General features: G+C 54.1%; 8 protein-coding genes across 8 annotated transcripts; all 8 read left to right on the forward strand.

Moving 5' to 3' along the window:
• Positions 1-4,897: 4,897 nt before the first annotated feature.
• On the forward strand, positions 4,898-6,256 carry LBRM_35_3950 (conserved hypothetical protein; the record flags this gene model as incomplete). Its single annotated transcript, XM_001568964.1, has 1 exon — positions 4,898-6,256. One exon carries the CDS (start codon positions 4,898-4,900, stop codon positions 6,254-6,256), a length of 1,359 nt encoding a protein of 452 aa, XP_001569014.1.
• Positions 6,257-7,301: 1,045 nt separating this feature from the next.
• LBRM_35_3960 (conserved hypothetical protein) lies at positions 7,302-9,185 on the forward strand (the record flags this gene model as incomplete). Its single annotated transcript, XM_001568965.2, has 1 exon — positions 7,302-9,185. The coding sequence occupies one exon, from the start codon at positions 7,302-7,304 to the stop codon at positions 9,183-9,185; it is 1,884 nt and encodes a 627-aa protein (XP_001569015.1).
• Positions 9,186-10,316: 1,131 nt separating this feature from the next.
• On the forward strand, positions 10,317-10,862 carry LBRM_35_3970 (conserved hypothetical protein; the record flags this gene model as incomplete). Its single annotated transcript, XM_001568966.1, has 1 exon — positions 10,317-10,862. One exon carries the CDS (start codon positions 10,317-10,319, stop codon positions 10,860-10,862), a length of 546 nt encoding a protein of 181 aa, XP_001569016.1.
• An 821-nt stretch (positions 10,863-11,683) lies between these two features.
• LBRM_35_3980 (putative 60S ribosomal protein L34) lies at positions 11,684-12,193 on the forward strand (the record flags this gene model as incomplete). The annotated part of the gene is made up of 1 exon (XM_001568967.1): positions 11,684-12,193. The coding sequence occupies one exon, from the start codon at positions 11,684-11,686 to the stop codon at positions 12,191-12,193; it is 510 nt and encodes a 169-aa protein (XP_001569017.1).
• A 717-nt stretch (positions 12,194-12,910) lies between these two features.
• Positions 12,911-13,171, forward strand: LBRM_35_3990 (putative 40S ribosomal protein S27-1; the record flags this gene model as incomplete). Its single annotated transcript, XM_001568968.2, has 1 exon — positions 12,911-13,171. One exon carries the CDS (start codon positions 12,911-12,913, stop codon positions 13,169-13,171), a length of 261 nt encoding a protein of 86 aa, XP_001569018.1.
• Positions 13,172-13,825: 654 nt separating this feature from the next.
• LBRM_35_4000 (putative 60S ribosomal protein L10a) lies at positions 13,826-14,470 on the forward strand (the record flags this gene model as incomplete). Its single annotated transcript, XM_001568969.1, has 1 exon — positions 13,826-14,470. One exon carries the CDS (start codon positions 13,826-13,828, stop codon positions 14,468-14,470), a length of 645 nt encoding a protein of 214 aa, XP_001569019.1.
• A 982-nt stretch (positions 14,471-15,452) lies between these two features.
• LBRM_35_4010 (putative basic transcription factor 3a) lies at positions 15,453-15,764 on the forward strand (the record flags this gene model as incomplete). The annotated part of the gene is made up of 1 exon (XM_001568970.1): positions 15,453-15,764. The coding sequence occupies one exon, from the start codon at positions 15,453-15,455 to the stop codon at positions 15,762-15,764; it is 312 nt and encodes a 103-aa protein (XP_001569020.1).
• Positions 15,765-17,566: 1,802 nt separating this feature from the next.
• On the forward strand, positions 17,567-18,517 carry LBRM_35_4020 (conserved hypothetical protein; the record flags this gene model as incomplete). Its single annotated transcript, XM_001568971.1, has 1 exon — positions 17,567-18,517. One exon carries the CDS (start codon positions 17,567-17,569, stop codon positions 18,515-18,517), a length of 951 nt encoding a protein of 316 aa, XP_001569021.1.
• Between the last annotated feature and the right edge of the window lie 541 nt (positions 18,518-19,058).

A 19,058-nucleotide genomic window follows, 5' to 3' on the forward strand; every position in this document is an offset into this window, starting at 1 on the left:
CTTTAAGTGCTTCTACTCTTCTCCATAGCCCTTTCCGTGTCACCCATTTCTACTTCTCCCCTCATTCCGCTTTCCTGCTCTCTGTGTGAAGGCATCCCTGTCTGTGTAGCGATGTGCACATGTGTGTTGTGAATGTGTTGGTCTGTGCGCATGTTTTTTTACGCTTATAAGCCTATGCCGAAATATTTGTGGATTCGTGTTGTTTGTTTGTACTCTGTTATACGAACGCCGACAGCAGGCGCAGAAAAAAAAATGTAACGTACCGGCGAAAACTTCGGAATGAAGGCGAAAACGAGTGTGGCTGCGAAAGGTTCATAGGAAGTCCAAGAAAAAAATCAATGAATTTCTTTTTTTGTCTGTTCTTTGCTGACGCCACCTCGTTTATCAACGAGACATCGATGTTATCTCGAATGTGTGCTTTTCTCTTGTTTTCATTTTCTCTTTTCCTTCTAATAGAACCATGCTCAATTCATCATTTCCTTTTGCCTCCTCCTTGAACCATGTCTTCTGTTCTCCTTCTTGCCTCGACGCCTTTTTGTTTAAGGGTTCGAGTTGTCTTCTCTCGACCTCTCTCCTCAGCGTGTGAGCCAAATGAGGACGACGATGCACTCTTTTCTTTCACTTCCTCCCCATTTCATTTACTTCTTTTATTTCCTTTTTCTTTTTTTCCTCTGTCTTTGCATTTTGATTCGCCTTTTTTTTGTGTGTGCGTGTATGGGGTTTCGTTAACGGTGACTCATGAGCGATTTTGTATCACATCGACAGAACCACCAGAGAGGTACAAGACGCCTATATACTATCCAGCGTGTTGGTGTGTGCACCGCCCCCCCCCCCAAAAAAAGTGAATATGCGGAAGAAAAGGGAAATACACCAGAGAGGAGAGTACCTTTGTTCTATGGCTCTTGTAGAGTGTGCTTGTGCTTTCTTGTGTATCTGTCGACATCTTGTTGAAGATGAGGCAGCCGAACCACAAGTAGTAGAGCTCTTCTCGAATGCTCCTTCTCTCATTTTGTGTATCTTTTTTTTTCTTCATATGAATGTGTTCTCCTTCTGCTGTTTTACGTGGGCCACTTCTCTGTCGCGATTTCGTTTTGCCTTGGCCTCCTTTTCGTCTCGTTATTGGCCAGTGCACTTTTGAACCCCCCCCCCCCCCCAATACTCATATTTCTCGGCGTGTCTCTTTTACTATACATGCAGGCGTATGCATCGCTGTGGATGTGGTATCATTGCAAATTGGGAGGTGAGTCTATGGATTGGAGGCTTTTTAATTTCTTTTTTTTTACGGAGGATATAGGCGAAACGATAATGGAAGTCCGCCCCACCCCATTCCCCACTTCATCGTCCTTTTATCTTGTGCTTGTGTGTGTGTGTTTAGTGGTGCATTCCAGGCTCCGCTTTTCGTTTTGAGCATTGTACACTGAAGTGGCACTTTCCTTTTTTTTCTCCTCCTTTGTGAGGCTATCTTTACCACAACGACATACATAACCCTCCCTTTTAATTTGTTTTCGGGGAATGTATCTCGCGTTACACTGAAATGCGCAGAATCCCCTACGACGACCCCCAAGCACGTAGTCGGACGGTCGCCCATTGACGTGTTCCCCCTCACACGCGTTTTCTGCAGACGACAAAATGGCTCTCTTTTCGGCATCGGTTTGTGTGTCTCTCTTTTTTTTGCACGTTGTTGTCCCCTCGTTTTTGACGAAGAGATCGTCTGCGGCCAGAGACGAAGAGGGACAAGAAGGAGTGCACAAGCCAGCGCCCATGAAGTGCTTGTGTGTAGGTGTTGGTATGTGTGCTTGTATCAGCGTGCATTGAAGATCTCGTGTATCCATCACTGCGTGTTCTCTCATAGTTTTTTATTCATCCCCCATCACCTCTCTCACTCTCTGCATCTCTCTCCTGGCCAAGTGTACGCATTTTCCCTTAGTTTTTGTTTCGGTGTCTCCCTTCGTTTCGTGCGTATCGAAATTTTTTTTCCGCGTTTGTGTGCTCTTTTCCCTTCTCCAATTATGCTTTGGCGCGAACTCAAGCACCAAAGGATTCATTTTCGACCTTCTTTACTCCCTATCTACGCTACACGTCTTTTTTTCCTTTTTTTTTTCATTCTACTGTTGTAAGTCATGTTGTCCTTCAGGACTACCACACGCACCATGTACACACTAGCAGGCACATGCATTCAACATTCATTTCTCGTCTCTCGCCACCATTTTTTCTCGTTTCGTTTGTCTCAAATTACCCTCTTTTCTTTGCTTCGGTCTCTCACATAATGAGCGTTGTTCGCAATACCCACCAGACGTGTTGTGCGGAATCCCAAGACGTTTGGAAGTGTTGTAGTGTACGCACCTCTCTCGTTTTGTCCTCTGTGTGTCTGTCCCTCCTTTGCTAGCATTAGTCACAACACTTACGAGAGAGGAACGATGCATCTACCCTCAAAAGTAGGCCGAACGCACCGTCTGCGTTGATGGTGCCACGCTACGCTATTGTTTTTTTTTTTCCTCGTTTCTCTCTCTGTCTTTCCTCGAGGAGCTGCTCGTGTGTGTGTGTGTGTGTGTATGCCAGAGGGTTTCTTCGCCACCATTCCGCTCTCTCTCCTTTTTCCAACGCGCCATATTTTCTTTTTCTTTCAATAGTCGTTTCAGTTGCCGCTCATCACTCACCTGAGTTGGCGTGCAGGTGACAAACGAAAGTAACAACAAGGCGGGGAGCTATGGGGTGTGGCCACTGCAGCATTACCCAGGCAGAGCAGTATGCCGATGAACACACAAACCAGAGAAGTACACAAGAAAGGAGGAGACGTGTGAGGAAGTACTGTGTGCTCATACGTACGCGCTCATCTTCTTGTTACCACCAACGAACTGAACACCCACGCCCGCACCTATCCGAAGGTGCACCCTCGGACTAATAAACCCCCCAAAACGAAAGTGGACCAAGGACAGTGTACCACTAGGTCTGTGTAGACCTCACATGCTTGATTTGCACACAGCTACAGGTTACACCAGCCTTTGGCCAGTAAAGTAAACACCCGTTCTTTCCCTCCATATTTTCATCTCTCCTCCCTTTCTTAGTCCCTCTGATCAAAAAAAAAAAAACGCTTTGATTTTCTCGTTCTTTCTTCCAGTCTTCTTCGCTGTTCTCTGCTATCAACTCTTTCTTTCATGCGCTTTTTCGTATGTCGTTTTAGGTGTGTGTGCCTCTGTCTTACGCCCCCTTTCGCTTCTTTTCATTTCTGCTGTTTTTTCTTGGGCTTTGCGCTTCTACCTGTGATGAGTCTTGAGGAGGAGGCTCCCTGGCATATTGGTGTATTGCGGTGGACCCATGTTTATGTTTATGTGTGTGTGTGTACTTGTTTGCTTGCATGTTTTACCACTGTTTCTTTTGTCTCTCGCTGCAACCCGTAGGGTACTATTCCTTGTCCCTTTTCCGTCTCTTCACACATTCTCTGCCAACGTATTTTCGTCCTTTTCGCACTTTCTCCACCTTTCTTCGTGCAGAGAAGCAAAGGGAGGTGCAGATAGGGGTGTGACGGGGCTTACGACGGAGGAGGGAAGGTACAGGTGAGGAAAGGGCGCAGGCAGAGAGGCAGGCTGCCCGGTATCCCAGAAAGAGAAAGCAGCTCGGCGATAAACGACACAAATGCAACCCCGAGAGAGATATTCAATGCCTCTTCTCTTTCTCCTCACTCTCCACTTCACGTCTCACGTCTCCCCCCGGAACGCTATACAGCGTCGATCGGATTCGTTCCGTCTTCTCGCTTTCTCCTCTATTACTACTCGATCCGTATCTCCCCTTTCTCGGGGTTTTCTCTCACAGCGCTGTTCTGTCGAAGCTCTGCATTCAGCTGTTGCTGGACAGCGAAGGAAGAATGCAAGCGGATGCGGCTTTCTCTTGTGTAGTACAGTTTGTTTGTGTCTATGTGTGTGTGTGTGTGTGTGTGTGTCTGTGGCTGCTCAACTATCTTTGCCAATGGTAAAAAAGGCTTTGTTGAAATGGTTTCTTTCGCTTTTCAACTTTTTCGTTTTATATTGTGTCTCTATATTGACTTGCCTCAGTGTTGGGCCATTTTTTTCGTGAGGGGCGGATGTCCTCGAACACTTTCTGTGCCGTTAGGCAGGAATAGAAGGGAGAGCAGGGCAGCGAGAAGACGCCTGCGCACATGCACAGACTTGCGCGTTCAGCGTGTGTGAGTGGCCTCTTGCTTCCTCTTGGACCGTCTTGCTCTATTTCACCTTTCCTTCTTTTTGTTTGCGCCTTTTCCCCACTTTCTCCGCTTTTTTTTTGTGTGTGTGTGCGTGACGTTCTGTTTGCAGGAGCGGAGCCACCGGCAGACAACTGAGGCGAAAAAAGAGCAAAAACACACACACACACAAGGGGAAATGTGAGCGTACGTGTGAGAGGTCCTACTAACAACGGACCCAAACATGCAACAACAACAACAAGAAATCAGCTGCCGCTCTTACAGCCCTGTGACACCGGGGCTACGCCAGGCGTATACCACTGTTTGATCTCTCTTTGCGTGTGTATAAGGAGCAAAGGAAGCTGTTTCGAGTTCCTCTTCCATCGTTTTCATTCTAGCTGGCTAGTGCGACACGCAATCTTTGCCCTTTCGCCTCAGTCTTTACACTCTTCTTCCTCGTCCTCGTTCCTTTACTCCTGCGGGACGGGCTACTCTTTTTTTTTTTGCGATCGGCACTGTCTCGGGTAGACGTGATCTTGTTCAGCGCTCACCAGGCTGTTGCACGCAGACCAGCTCTTCAACGTCCTTGGCTCGCTTCGCTGCAGAGCTTAGTGGTCTCGCTTTTCGCAAGCCCCTCACTACAGGTCCACATACGTAGACATCCTCTGTTAATTTCTCTGTGTTCAAGGAAAAAAAGGCGGTGAGGGGCTAGCTGGAATTCAGATGCCACCAAAGAAACGTTCCTCGCGGCGCCTCACGCTGAATGCTGGCGAGGAGTATACCCTTGTCGGGGACGGCGCCGTGCAAATCACACTCCAGTCGGGTCTGCTGGATGTGGCTGGGGTGATGCTGGACACAAATCGCCCTTACACCTTTTACTTGCACACGGATCGTCAGGCTGTCACGCTCTTCACGCTGGAGGGGGCGGCGTGCATGCTGTCGAGTGACAACAAAGTGGATACTCATCGAGGTGTGGCACGGGCGGGCAAACTGGTGCAGATGACACGACGCACTATTCTCACGGCGAAGCGCACAAAGGTGCTCGTCATTGGGCGCCCCCGCAGCGGCAAGACGCTCGCCGCACACACTCTGTGCAATCTGCTTATGCGCTACGGCAATGACAAGAAGAGCGTGTTCTTGATGGACTTGAATGCAGAGTCGAATTGCCTCTACGCACCAGGGTGCGTGTCGTGCATCCAGGTCTCCGAGGCACCACTGTGGCCGGGGCTGACGGCGAGCCCGAAGCTTCTGCCGCTTTCCCTCTACACCGGTGCCGCTGTTCGCCCCTCTGCGAGCAATGTGAACTCGCTTCTACACTACTACGACCAATTAAATGAGACAGTCATGGCCTACACTCAGGAGGTAAGCGGGGCTGCGGCTGTCAACGCCTCGCAGCAGTCGGCGTCGCTGTATGCGTCATCTCTCAACGAGACTCGGTCGCACGTCGTCGTCGATGCCCCGGCACCGCTGGCAGACCTACAGGAGGGTGTCTGGTACAAGAAGCTCATCGAAGTGCTTCGTCCGTCGCACGTGGTGATTGTCAGCAGCCGCGAGGACGGCGAGGAGAGGTGGTCCACCTTTCTGCAGGAGGATGTGCAGCGGGTACTGCCAGATTGTGAGTTTCTCTTCACCGATCCAGTTGCCCACCCGTGCGAGCGTTCGTCGAGTCGCGAACTGATGAGGGAGTACTTCACTGGTACCCCGTTCTACTCTCTAGGCTGCTCTAAAGTGGTGGTGCCGCTCAAATCGCTCATGTTTGTGGAGGAGGCGAGCGAGGGCTCGGGGTCTGGCAACGCTGACGGCGTCCTTATGCGTGTGGTGCACCCTGACGCATCTTTCCAAGCTCTTGTGTGCGCTCTTTCCCATGCGGAGCTTCTGGAAGAGGCGCCATTGGCCCCGATTGCCGGTCTGGTGACGATTGTCTACGTTGATGAGAAGAACGAGGAGGTGGCGATGTTAATCCCGGCCGCAGAGGAGCCTCTGCTGCGTCGTCTGATCATCGTTCCACAGTCTCGCTACCGCGAAACGTTGCGAATGACGAATGCACAGGTGGCGACGATGGAAGAGTGCGTGGCGGTCTAAAGTGAAATTGCTGCTGCTGGCAGTGGCGGTGGTAGCAGTGCGCTCTGCATTGAGTCCGTCTTCTTGTGATACTGCGGTGACAATGACGGGACGGAGACCGATGAAAGAGTAGTACGGGGGCTTCTGCCTTTAGCGGATACTCTGTATCTGTCCGTGTTGTTCTGCAGGTGTGCATGCGTGTGCTCGTGGTGGGGACGCCAGATGAAAGTGTACCTCCTCCTGTGCCACGGTGGTGTGTTCTGCCCAACTCTTCTCATCCCTTCTGTGCGACGAGGTTGAGATGTATGGGTGAGGGGTAGTACAGCAACGAACGAAAAGCCCAAGAGAAAAAAGTGTGCAGAGTTGTGTTTTAGAGAGACGACATACCGTGCGCGCTATGGAAGGTCGTGCCCCCGCCATTCTTATCTCTTTTTCTCTCTCTCACTCCGTGGCCTCGACGTGAGCCAAGTGAAGAGATGTGCGGCATTCCAGGCGCAGTTTAACACCAGAAGCAAACAGGACCCAGGAATAAAACACTTAAATCCCCCTCCCTCCCCTCCCCCACACTCACCCATACACGCATGTGCATACGGGCAAGGTGATACCTCTTACAGCTGGGAGATCTGCAGAAGAGAGCTTTTTGTGGATTCTCCGACCGAAAGAAACTGTATGTGGTTCCAATGTCGCGACGATGCGATCAGTCGCAAAAGGCTAGGCGTCTAAAGATCCCATCCTGTCGTCAAACGTCGCCACGGGTCTCACCTCTCTCTTCCTGACGCCTCACTTCTATCATCTGACCCTGCACCTTTGCCGTTTGTGTCTCTTTTCTGTGACGTAGAGGTCCGCGCCTTCACAGACGTCCATACGCCTACGCACACGCAAGCGCGCAAGGAAGAGGGACCTGTGCTCCTAATAGTTGTGCTTTCCTAGGAGCCTTCCTGCTACTACTATCACCACCCCTCCCCTTTGTTTGCCGCCTCCTTTTCAAGGTGTGACTTCTCCCGCACTATCTTTTCGTTCTCTTCTTGCCGTCACGGGAGTTTAGTGCCTGTGGTGGTGCGTGACGATGCGGGCCAGCGTGCGCGTGCGCGAGACGCACAGGCTAGGATGGCGCTTGCGGGCAAAGCGTGCTGTGGAGAGTGTTATTCGAAAGTATGTTCCCGACCCGCGCGACAATCCGCTCACGGAGGTGCCAATGAGCTCAGAGACTTACTCGAAGACGCATCAGCAGCAGGAGGGTAGCGTGCGCATCGGCATCCGGCCTGGACAGTCAATCGAGGATTACATGGCGGAACGTGACCGCAAGTGGCTCGACCAGCAGCGCCTCATTTTCGAACAGCGCATCAAGGACGACAATCTTCCCACTACGAAGGATGGCCTTCCATTCGTCGGTGCAGGCTCGCGAGAGCACTACATGGACATCGACTCAGCGAACAAGCTCGTACGCACCCCTGAGCCGAAAGACTACGAGATGGATGAAGAAACGGTACTGCTGCGGCGCCAGCTACAAGTGGAGAACGAGGCCGAGTACCGCAAGTTCGTGGCGGAAGCAAAGCGTTCCGACATCGCTGCGGAGGAGACGCAGAAGCGGCGTCGCCCGCACCCTAGTGACCCGAGCTACGACCCCTTCAAGCTGACCCCCGGGTACCGCCCACAGGATAGCACGGCGCTGGCACAGTGGCTGAAGCGCCAGCGGGAGTCTGGGAAGTCAGCAAGCGGCCTCTCGCTGCAGACAAAGGAGGGCCAGGAGCGTTTCTACAATGAGGAAAAAATGGCGACGCAGTACAACGCAAACCCGTTTGCCAATCGCATCGAGACTCCACGTGGCATGTCGACGATGTGCATCACCGCCTACTCCCCTGACAGCGTCTTCATCAACGACAGGGAGGTGATTGGGTCGTGCATCGTGACGGAGAAAGGCTACTACCACTGGAACGTGGGCAGTTTCGAAGAGGTGAATGAGCGGACGCTGTCGGTGCTGTTGCACATGTACCCAGTGCCGGATGTGGTGTTCCTCGGCACCGGCCGCAACTTGCACTTCATTGACGAGGATCTTCGAATTGCCTTCCAGAAGCGCGGCACTGTGATTCACTGTTTGACGACTTCCCAAGCGTGTGGGCACTTCGGCGTCCAGCTCTCCGTGTCACGTCGCTCCGCCTTGGCGATCATCAACCCCATACCTACGAACGGCTACGGTGTGGAGTGCTTCGGCGACTTTATAGAGAACGATATGTTCTCCTTGTCGGACACCCAGCTTGGCATTTCACCGATGCGCCAGTTCTCTCCGTCCCTCTTCCGGCAGAACAAGGTTGCCGAGAAGTACAGGGCGACGCAGGGCACAGGCATCGGCCCGCAGTATCACCAACTAAGTGACGGCCGTCTTGTGCGTCCTGGGACGAGCTACACGAAGCTTCGACCGATGCTTGAGCCAGGTGAGACGGTGGACTGGGAGAAGCTACCGTCGTACTACCACTGGTACCCGAAGGAGGAGCTGCACGACTACATCGAGAACACGACGTGGCGCGAAATCAAGGGCAGGCCGACCGGCGAGCCGTTGGAGAAGCGCCTCAGAAAGGCGATCAGCGGCGGCACCTACGAGAAAGATGAGGCCCCAGCGCCAGACCTCATGCCGTGGAACTCGGCCACGATTCCGATCACCAAGTTTCCACATGAGCGAAACGACGAGGAGATCATCGTCGAGGACCCCAAGACGGGCCGCATCATCGGCATGGAGCGCGATACGTACGAGCGCTGGAAGCGCATGATGGGGGAGCGCCGCGCAGGATTGCCTGAGAGTGACCCGGTTGAGTACGATCAGGAGCGCTACGTCACCAACAAGGACGGTGTTGTCTTCGACCTCTCCAAGATGAAGTACCGACCCATCTTCGAGGGACGGTGGAACCCGCGCCGGCAACAGAGTACCGGGCGCACGAATCCGATCATGACATAAGCGCTGGAGATGGCGTGTTTGTGTGTGTGTGTGTGTGTGTGGGAGCGATGATAAGAGGGCGACGGGCACTCACGGGAGGGGGTAGGCAGAGTCAGGGAGTGGACGCTGACTGTGCGCAAGTGCTCGTGCTCGTCTTTCCCTAAGAGGCTGATGCTCTTCTCCTAGGTTCTTCTCTAGTCCCACTTGTGCCAGCGGCACGGCTGGCCTCGTGCTCTTGCCCAGGTGTCTCTTGGTGTGTATTCTCTCTCCGGCTTCCTGTTTTCCCCTTCTTGCTCGTCTCCTCGCCCATGCACACCACATATGGCTAGATGACGGAACTGGGAATCTGCTACTGTTTTTCTTTCTTTTCTTTTCGGAGGCTGAATTCGGTGCGGAGGCAATGGGGACGGTAGGAGAGGAAGTGCTGATGGACGCACTGACGTGCGCCGGGCCTGGATAGGAATGGGAGCGGCTTTGCCTCTGTGTGCGTTTTATTGGCGCCAGGTGGCAATGTTTGTCTGCGTAGCCTTTTCGTTTACATTACACTGGCCTACAAACTCGCAAGAACGGAGGAGGGAAGAAAACAGAAACAATGAGGAGAGGCGGCTCAGTGCGCCATTTGAGTGGATAGTTGAGCAGGGGAAGGGGCGTACGGCAGCAGCAGATTTGCCAAGCGTGCAACACTCGAGCGCTTGATGTGCGTTCACACTCCGGCGATTCTGTATGATTCTCTGCCATTTGATGTGTATTTTTTTATCAGTCATTACCGGTGGTGTGCTGCGCATATCTGTGGTTGCCGAGGGACATTTTCTCTGCCCTTGGAGACACCACTGAGAGAGGTCGCCCCACCTCTACCTATTCACTTCAAGCTGCGCAGCTCGGTGCTTTTTCCCCCTCTTTCCTGCTCACCCTCCTCGTGCGACCTGCTCTCTCGCTCTCTCATGTGCATTTTTTCCTTCTCTCCTTGTGCATGGGGTTTGGCAAAGACGAGGACGGCGCACTTTTGCCCCCCCCCCCCCCCTAGTTGTGGCCTGAAAGAGGAGCCGCGAACGCTCACCACCGAGCCACCGCTGTGTCCTGGTTGACTCTGTCTTGAAATGGCTTCTGCATGAGCGCGTACGTACAATACTCCGGACGAACTTGAGGAGACCCATGCTTGTCATCGACGGCACAAATGGTCCACTCTTCAGCATAGTGGAGTCGGCGGCCGCCATCGCGTACTTGTCGGCGCACTACCCTCAGTTCAAGAAGCGTGGGGTTGGGTGGCAGCTGAGCGTCGAGGAAGTCAGCCTGCTGCAGGCCCAGCTGCAGCGGACTGACGACATACATTTTGCGTCTGCTGACACGAAGGATCAGTTTGAGGTGCTTCGCAAGAGGTACGCACGGGACTGTATCGTGTACGCCGCGCTCACCACAGACCACGGGTACAAGCTCCGCCACGGCAGCCAGTTTGGTGCCAATTACATAGGCTATCAGGATGTTGGGTCGCACGGCGAGTGCCTGTTCTTCACAGGGCCGCTCGCTAAGCTCGAGCAGGTGCGAGCCGTGCGCATCGCACGAAGTGTAGGGAAGCGGGCAATGATAGTGCTTGTACAAGAGGGCGAGAGCGGATGCTCGTCTACCGTCACTGTGGCGGACCTCATGGCTGATTATTTCGCTGACCTTCAACGCCCACACAAGGCACGTCGAAAAGAGTAGAGGCGCCGTGGAAAGGCTGCATCACGCTCCAGAGCGGTTGCTCGAGGGCTTGTGCTGATGTTACGCACACATTCACTTGACTCCACACCCTCTCTCTGTGCATGTGTAGGTGTGTCCTTGCATATGTTCTTTGCGCACGGTGTGCTCGACAGCTCAACTCGCTGACTCCTGCACCTCTCTGGCTATTTTTATCTGCTGTGCGTGTGCTTGTGTCGTGATGGCAGTGCGATCCTCAGCATCTTTTTCTCATGCGATGCCGCGAGGTGTTGCTTGTTATGCAACGAAGCGTGGCGCCTTTTTCGCCCTGCCGCTGCGGTGCTCGTGTGCTGCTGCGGTAGTGGATGGACTGGAGATGACAGCGGTGGAAGTGAAGAACTGTGGTGCACTGCTGGTGCTACTCTGCGCCCTTCACGCACTCAAGAGCAGCGCACAACATGCCCATCGTGGCCAGTCTCACCGTGTTTTGAGCGACGGGCGAGCAACACAGCCTGAGGTATCGAATGCGGACTGCATCGTAGTGGTATCGGAGCCCCAGCCATGGTGCACTCTGCGCTAGCGCCTCACTCTCCCTTTCTGCGCTTACAATGAATGCATCCATGCCCTTTACCAACTTCTCTCTGTCACCTCTTAACTCTCTTTTTCCCCTTCTGCCCCACTGTCGCTCTCTCCCTCTGATTTGCTATCATTTTTCTCTCCCCGCCTCGGCGGAGTGGTTCCATCGCTGCGCGTTCGCTATCACCCTCTCCTTCCCCCCCTTACCTGTCTGGTCCTTTCACAACTGCCATCATCACCTGCAGTGCGAAAAGAGAACATCAAGGACGATGTCCTGCCCTCGTGTTCAGTACCGCCGTCGCATGCACTATGCCACTCGCGGCAACCGCATGAAGATGGTCCGCACCCCGGGCAACAAACTCGTGATGCAGAAGCGTGCAAAGCGCTCGCAGGGTATCCACACCCCGTGGGTGCTCGGCCACAAGCGCCTCGGTGGCACCAAGGCGCTGCGCCACATCGACGCCCGCCTTGCCTCCCGCCACGAGAAGAGTGTGTCCCGCGCGTACGGTGGTGTGCTGAGCCATGCCCAGGTCCGCGACCGCATCGTGCGCGCCTTCCTCGTTGAGGAGCAGCGTATCGTCAAGCAGGCGCTGAAGGAGCACAAGAAGATGAAGCTCTCGCATAGGCGCGCCCTCAACAAGAAGAAGAGCAAGCAGTCGAAGAAGGAGGCCATAGCGAAGAAGATCTCCACCAAGAGGGTTGCCAAGAAGAAGGCGCCGGCGGCGAAGAAAGCCGCCCCGACGCGCCAGCCGGTTGGCTCTAAGCTGGCGAAGAAGTAAGTAGGGGTGATGGAAGCTGTCGAAACGCCGCCTCTCTGCTTCATTCGCACTGTTGGCCGCGCGTGTGCGTGCGATGTCGTTTTCAGCTCGTTCACTAATTATTTTTTTTTTTCCCCTTTCGCCGTTTCGTGTGTTTATTTTTGATTTGGAGCAAATACAACCGAAAGCAAGTGAGCGACGAGGGGAATAGCCCACATCTGCTGGAGCTGCGGGCTGGTCGTGTCGCATCAGGCACGGCTGGCTGAATACGTGTGAGTGCCCATTGCCTTCCCATCGCGGTGATTCTCTCTTTTGTGCTTTGAGAGATGAGCCTCCGTGCAGGTGGGGAGACAAGAATGAGGTGCCACACGAGATCCTCGATTACTGCGGGTCTCCCTTCCTGTCTCGTGGCGGCCATGTGTCGTGTGTGCTAGATCCTCTCGCAAGCGCTTCACACATCATGCCCCATGGCATGGCGCGCACATCTTTTTCCTTCACATGTGTAAGCTAACGTAAGCGGCACTTCTGCTTTATGATTCCCTCCAACGCCGCGCGCTCAACTTTGACTGTGCACTACGTTTTTTTGGTTTCCTCCTCCGCTTGAATCCTCCTCACATGCCTGTCAACACAACACGCCATTGCCTCCTCCCGATCATGTGCACGCCGCTCACGCGTCAACCTCTTCGCCGCCAACTCAACACCCCGACACAAGCTCAAAGGTCCTCTGATTGCTTCACCATGGGCTTCTTCGATGCTGACCTCAGCTACCCCACCGTGCGCACGGAGCGCATGAAGCACAAGCGCCGTCGCCTTGTGCAGGGCCCAAACTCGTACTTCATGGACGTGAGCTGCCCGCGCTGTCGCCAAGTGACCGTGGTGTACAGTCACGCCACCACGGCGGTGGAGTGCAAGGGATGCTCCAAAAAGCTCTGCCGCCCCACTGGTGGTAAGGCGCTGCTCGTGGAGGGCTGCGGGTACCGCCGCAAGCCGGATCACTAATACCTTTAAGCAGAGGCCATGCATGCGCCACTCACTGTACCAATGGTGCCTCCTCCCTCGGACCGCATCTGCTCGGTGTGTCGCTGATTTCGTGATTTGTCTCGTTTCGTTTTGAAAGAAAAAATTGTACAAACATCACCACAAAGTCAATCAACCACCTTCCTACCCGATGGTTACAAGACGGTGGAGTGTTGGTGTCGCTCACAACGACTGCCTCAGAGATGGAGGAGGAGGAGCAGTGCTGTGGAAGACAAGGTAGGGGGAGGGAGGGGCATGAGGGTCACGGGGGCATATGCTGGTGTCTCTTCCTCACCTCGTCTCCTTGCCTACCTCTTCTCCCACCAAGGTATGGAAGGGGGGTGGCGGGGGTGACGAGTAGCTGAAGACTCACTGACCTCCATGCGCGTGCACCGCCTTGCCCACCAACTCCATCTCCCTCTGCTCCCTTCAACCCGTTTGTCTCCCCTTTCTATTGATTACCAACCAAACACGATCATCATCTACATCTTTTCTCCCCATAATGCTCGCCTTCTTTTTCGCTCTCTAATGTGCCACCTCATTTTCTCCACCACACAAAACTCCGCGCCCAACTACGCAAATAAAACGCACAACAACGTCGGTAGGCTTTTCAAAGCTTTTGTTGTGAGCACGACCATGTCCAAGATCTCCCCGCAGGCTCTGTCGGAGGCCATTCAGGCCGTCCTGAAGGTGGACAAGGAGCGCAAGTTCAAAGAGAGCATTGATCTCCAGGTCAACCTGAAGAACTACGACCCCCAGAAGGATAAGCGTTTCTCTGGCTCCCTGAAGCTGCCGAACGTGTGCCGCCCGCGCATGACGGTGTGCCTGCTGTGCGACCTTGTGCACGAGGACATCGCCAAGAAGGAGGGTGTGCCGACCATGAACCAGGAGGAGCTCAAGAAGCTCAACAAGAACAAGAAGCTGGTGAAGAAGATGTGCAACCAGTACGACGCCTTCCTGTGCTCGGAGTCGATCATCAAGACCGTGCCGCGTCTGGTGGGGCCGCACATGCACCGTATGGGCAAGTTCCCGACGGTGTGCTCGCCCAGCGAGTCGCTCACAGAGAAGGTCGTGGAGCTGCGCTCGACCGTGAAGTTCCAGCTGAAGAAAGTGCTGTGCCTTGGCACCTGCATTGGCCACATTGAGATGAACGAGGAGCAGCTCCGCCAGAACGTCATGATGGCGATCAACTTCCTTGTGTCGCTCCTGAAGAAGAACTGGCAGAACCTGAAGTCGGCGTACATCAAGTCGACCATGGGCAGGCCGCAGCGCATCTATTAGGCACTGTTGAAGTTCCCCTCTCGACTCACTGGTATGCTTGTGTCTTGTGTGTGCGTTTTGGAAGAGTCGCTTCTGTGAGCTGTTCGTGTCTGTGCGTATGTGATGGCGGCTCGTACCACCACCCACTGCCGCCTCACGCGCACCCTTCCCTTCTCCATTGCGCTTGCAGGTGCACCACTCAAACGGCCTTTGTTTTGATTTCTTCTTTCCTCTAATTTCTTTACTTGTCATTCAAACGAAAAGTCAGCGAGCGCGAAAGAGAAAGGGAGGGCCCGACGGGTTCTGTGGAGCAGCAATGGGCAAAGGTTGTTTGTCCAGGAGGTGAGTGGAACATGAGGGAAGGGGGACGCGTATGAGAGAACGGAGGAGAGTAGTGAGGTCGTGAGTCTTTCCGGTTCTTTTCTGTCCCTTCCTCCTTGTCTCATGGTCCCTCCTTCGCGTCTACCCACGTCCATGGCCTGCGAGGGGAGTCTGTGTGCGGTCCCGCTGCTCTTGTCGCACCGCCGCGGCTCCATCCCACGTGCGTGATCCCGTTATAGCAGCAAGGCACTTCCTCCCTGTTCTCTCCCTGTTGGAAGGATTGTCAGTCTGCACGCCGTCACATTCCAGCATCCAGAGTTTGTGTCTCTCTGTGTGTGTGTGTCGGTTGCCACGAGGTGGGTGTACAGCTACTGAAGGGCGCGAGTGGTGAAAATGATTTCACCAACAAACTGTACTACGGATGTGCGTCGGCGCTTGGTTTTCACGTTCTCTCCTTCTCATCCCACTTCTGCACCTTTCTTCCTCTGTACTACACACCCACCCACTCGGTGCATTGTCTGTGCCACACTCACTCTCGTCCACCTCAATGCTGCTCGATCTCTTCCTTTGTTTTTATTCGTTGACCGCCTACCTCACCACTACCATCACGTGCGTCTCTTCGTTACCGAAACAAGGAAGCAACCCACAACTCTCCCCGTAGCTTCAATCAACTCACAACAAAATGCCGATCACGCAGGAACAGCTGAAGCGCCGTGCCGAGATGGTGCGCACCGGTGGCAAAGGCTCCATGCGCCGCACCACCAAAGCCCACCACAAGAGCACTGGTGATGACAAGAAGGTTCAGGTCACCCTTCGCCGTCTGGGCGTCACCCCGTTCAGCGACATCGACGAGGCCGTGTTCTACCGCCAGGACGGCAGCGCCTACTACTTCTCCAAGCCAAAGGTTCAGGCCTCCATGCAGACGCAGTGCTTCGTGGTGTCGGGTGACTACGAGGTTAAGTCCGCCGAGGAGGTGGATGCCAAGAAGGACTAAAGTTCTCAGGGCTGTCTCTAAACTGCTCAGCTTCTCAAACGCTTTTGGGAACCTTCTCGTTTCCCTCCTCTCCACCAGCCGCCACTGCCCTCTCCGGTTGCTCTACCCTTGTTTCATCCCAGAGGCGAGGTCCTGTCGGGAGAGAGGGCAGATGCGAGGGTTGGGGGATGAGTAGAGAAGGCGAGGAGCAGCACAGCTGGTGGTGGTGGTGGGGGGGGGGGAGAAGTGGGCAAGATAGATACGAGGGGAGAAAGGCAGGCGGCGCGTCTGTTGTCCTCGTCGTACCGGCTACTGCTTTCCGTCCCTCTCTGCTCCTTTTTGCTTCACACTGGGATGTGCGTACCTTTTTCATCTTCTTTTTTGATTTCCTTTCCTGTAGCTCATTTACCTGAACACAAAGTAGACACACACACACACACACACACACACGCACGCACGCACATCTATGCGTGTGCGCGTTGGGAGGCGACAAGGGTTGCCGTCATGGGTTGCAGCGGTGGCAAGGCGTCTGCATTGAGGTACACTAGTTTTCTAGTGGCTTTCCTCTCCCCTGCCTGAGGGCTACTTCTGCTCCTTCCCTCTCCCCCAATGCATGCGTGCGGAGTGACTGGGCACCTCTTTCGGTTGATTTAGGAGGCGAGGGGGAGAGTAGGGGGTTGCAGTCTTTTGATAGAGACTGAGAATAGGGCGAAATTGCTGCAGCAGGCAAGGTGTCGCCTCTTCGTTCTCCTTCGCTTTTTCTTCTCCCCTCGCTCCTGCCAGGTGTGGTGATGTCACTGACTGTGTGTTAGTCACCTTGAGAGTTGAAGAGAGACTCACACAGACGCACATATATGTATGTATACATGTGTGTGTATGTGCGTCTGTGTGCGAGAGGACGACTGCGGTTTTCACTCGCCATGAAGGCTTCTCCCTTCTCATTTCCTCCTCATTCCCTAAATCACCCCCCTCCCCCACACACATACGCACATGCGAATCTAATGGATGCTCGTTCTCATTGTTGCCGTTTCCTTGATTCTATTCCTTCTCCGTACTTCGCTGCTGCTCCTCCTTCCCCTCGCATAAACCCACATGACAACTTCGCCAATCACACAGCAGCACACGCCTATCAAATCATCGAGTTTCTCACGATCTCCCCCCCGTTTCACTCCCCACATTGTGGTGCTTCCTTTCCTCCAATCATCCTTCGCCTCCGCCTTTTTCACTATCTGGGGGTCTTTTCCTTCCCCCCTTGCCGTCTCTTCCGCTTTGTCACTCTCTTATCGTGTAGCTCGTTTTTTTCCTCTTGAGTAGTCTCTTTCCACGTGCCTCATTCCCTCCTCCCCTCTTTGCTGTTTGTTGCAGTTTCGGTAGTAACAAGGAAAGGGCGACTGGCTCAGACCCAAGAAGAAGGACAGCAGGCACTCACAGCTTATTTCTTTTTCTCTCTGTTTCCTCCATCTTTGCAGGCTCGTGCGTTGTGTTGTTCTGCATCCCGGTACGGCGTGCAGCAGCTCATCCGAGGAAATACAAGAGCCACTCCCAGGCATCGAGCACGAAAGGGAAGCCTTTACAAGGCTGCTCACGCAATTCGCGGCGCATGTGAAGAGAACAGAGAAGTCAAACATATTTCGAGTGTCGTCTCGTGTGGGCGGCGTTTATCGCCCCCCCTTTTTTTTTTCACTCCGCGCCTGCTGCTCTCTTGTTGTTGTGTTCACTTCTCATTGTAGCGTTGCTCGCTGTCTCCCTCCTCCTTTGGCTGTCTGTCCTTGTTGATACGCACACGTATATTATCAGCGGCCTGGAAGAGGCAAGGAATCAAAATGGACGCAATCAAGACGTACACGTACAAGTCAGGGGCTGTCTACGAGGGCACCTTCGATGGCAACGTGCGCTCCGGACGCGGTCACTGGACTCACCCCCAGGGAGAGACGTACGAGGGTGAGTACGATGACAACAGGCAGAACGGCCTCGGCATCTACATCTTCTCCGAGACAGGCAAGAAGTACCTCGGCAACTGGGCGGCTGGGCAGATGAACGGTGAGGGTCTGTACTTCTTCAACCGTGACGGCACGGCTTACTACTTTGGTAACTACACCAAAGACAAGAAGGATGGCGACGGCCACTACATGTACGAGACTGGCGTTATGACGGCGCAGAAGTGGGACATGGGCACGCTGGTGAGGGAAGAGGAGGCGCCGCCATCCGAGATTGTAGAGTGCGCGGTGAGGATAAAGAAGCTGATGGACGCCGTGCGCGCGGTGGCACCGAAGGAAATGGGCGAGATACCGCCTCCTTCAGAAGTGCGCACCTTTCAATTCCCTTCCGGCGCCACGTACACGGGCCAGTACTTTGGAACCAAGAAGCACGGCCGTGGCTACTGGCTACACCCAGAGGGCGATAGCTACGAGGGTCAGTTCGACAACAACCACCATAGCGGCTGGGGCGTCTACGTGATTGGTCGCAGCGGCAAGAAGTATGTGGGCCACTGGCGCAACGGCAAGATGAACGGCATTGGTGTGTACTTCTTCAACCCGCAGGAGACAGAGTTCTATGTAGGCTTGTACCGCGATGACGTGAAGAATGGCCGCGGCATGTACCATTTCGCTGAGAGCGGCGTTAGCATGGTTCAGATGTGGGAGAACGGCGTGCTGCGACAGGAGACGGAGGCTGACAAGGCCACCGAGGAGGAGTATGAGGCTGGTATTCGCAAGATCATAGAGACAGTAAAGCCCTTTGCACCGAACTACGAGCCGGTGGGGTTCGCCTCCTAATAGGAGCCCCTTCAAGGGTGTGCGAGAGGAAGCCAACGGATGCAACGAAAAGAGCAGTAGTAGAGGGAGCCTGTGAGGAGGCTCTTTTTTTATTTTCTCTCTTCCTGCACCCATTAAGCGCACAGCAGCAGAGCTGGATCGTTCTCTGCAGCTCTCTTTCTGTGCTTCTGTCGGTGCGTTCTCGTGTGAATTACCGAGATGGAAATTGGACTTACTGCTGCATAAGCTATCTTAGCGGTTTCGTCCCCCCCGCTTCTCGTTCCTCTCGGAGACAACACCCACGGGGTCATAGCGGAGGGGCGTCTCTGTGTGCGTGTAGCACGCAAAGGGAGGGGCGCTGGTGTTTTCTCCATGTGCGTCTTTTTCTAGTTGCCTCCTCCTGTTTCTCTTTCGCTCACGTATTGCTGATTTTCTTCCGCTTCTATCGCCTCGAATGTGCATGTGCGCACGTGTGTGTGTGTGTGTGTGTGTGCGTTTTGATTGGAGGAGTATACGTGAGTGTGCCTTACCATGGGGGCGGTGGTGCGTGCGTGCGTTTGTG

Source organism: Leishmania braziliensis, chromosome 36 (assembly GCF_000002845.2).
Source record: "Leishmania braziliensis MHOM/BR/75/M2904 complete genome, chromosome 36".
Taxonomy (NCBI): Eukaryota; Euglenozoa; class Kinetoplastea; order Trypanosomatida; family Trypanosomatidae; genus Leishmania; species Leishmania braziliensis.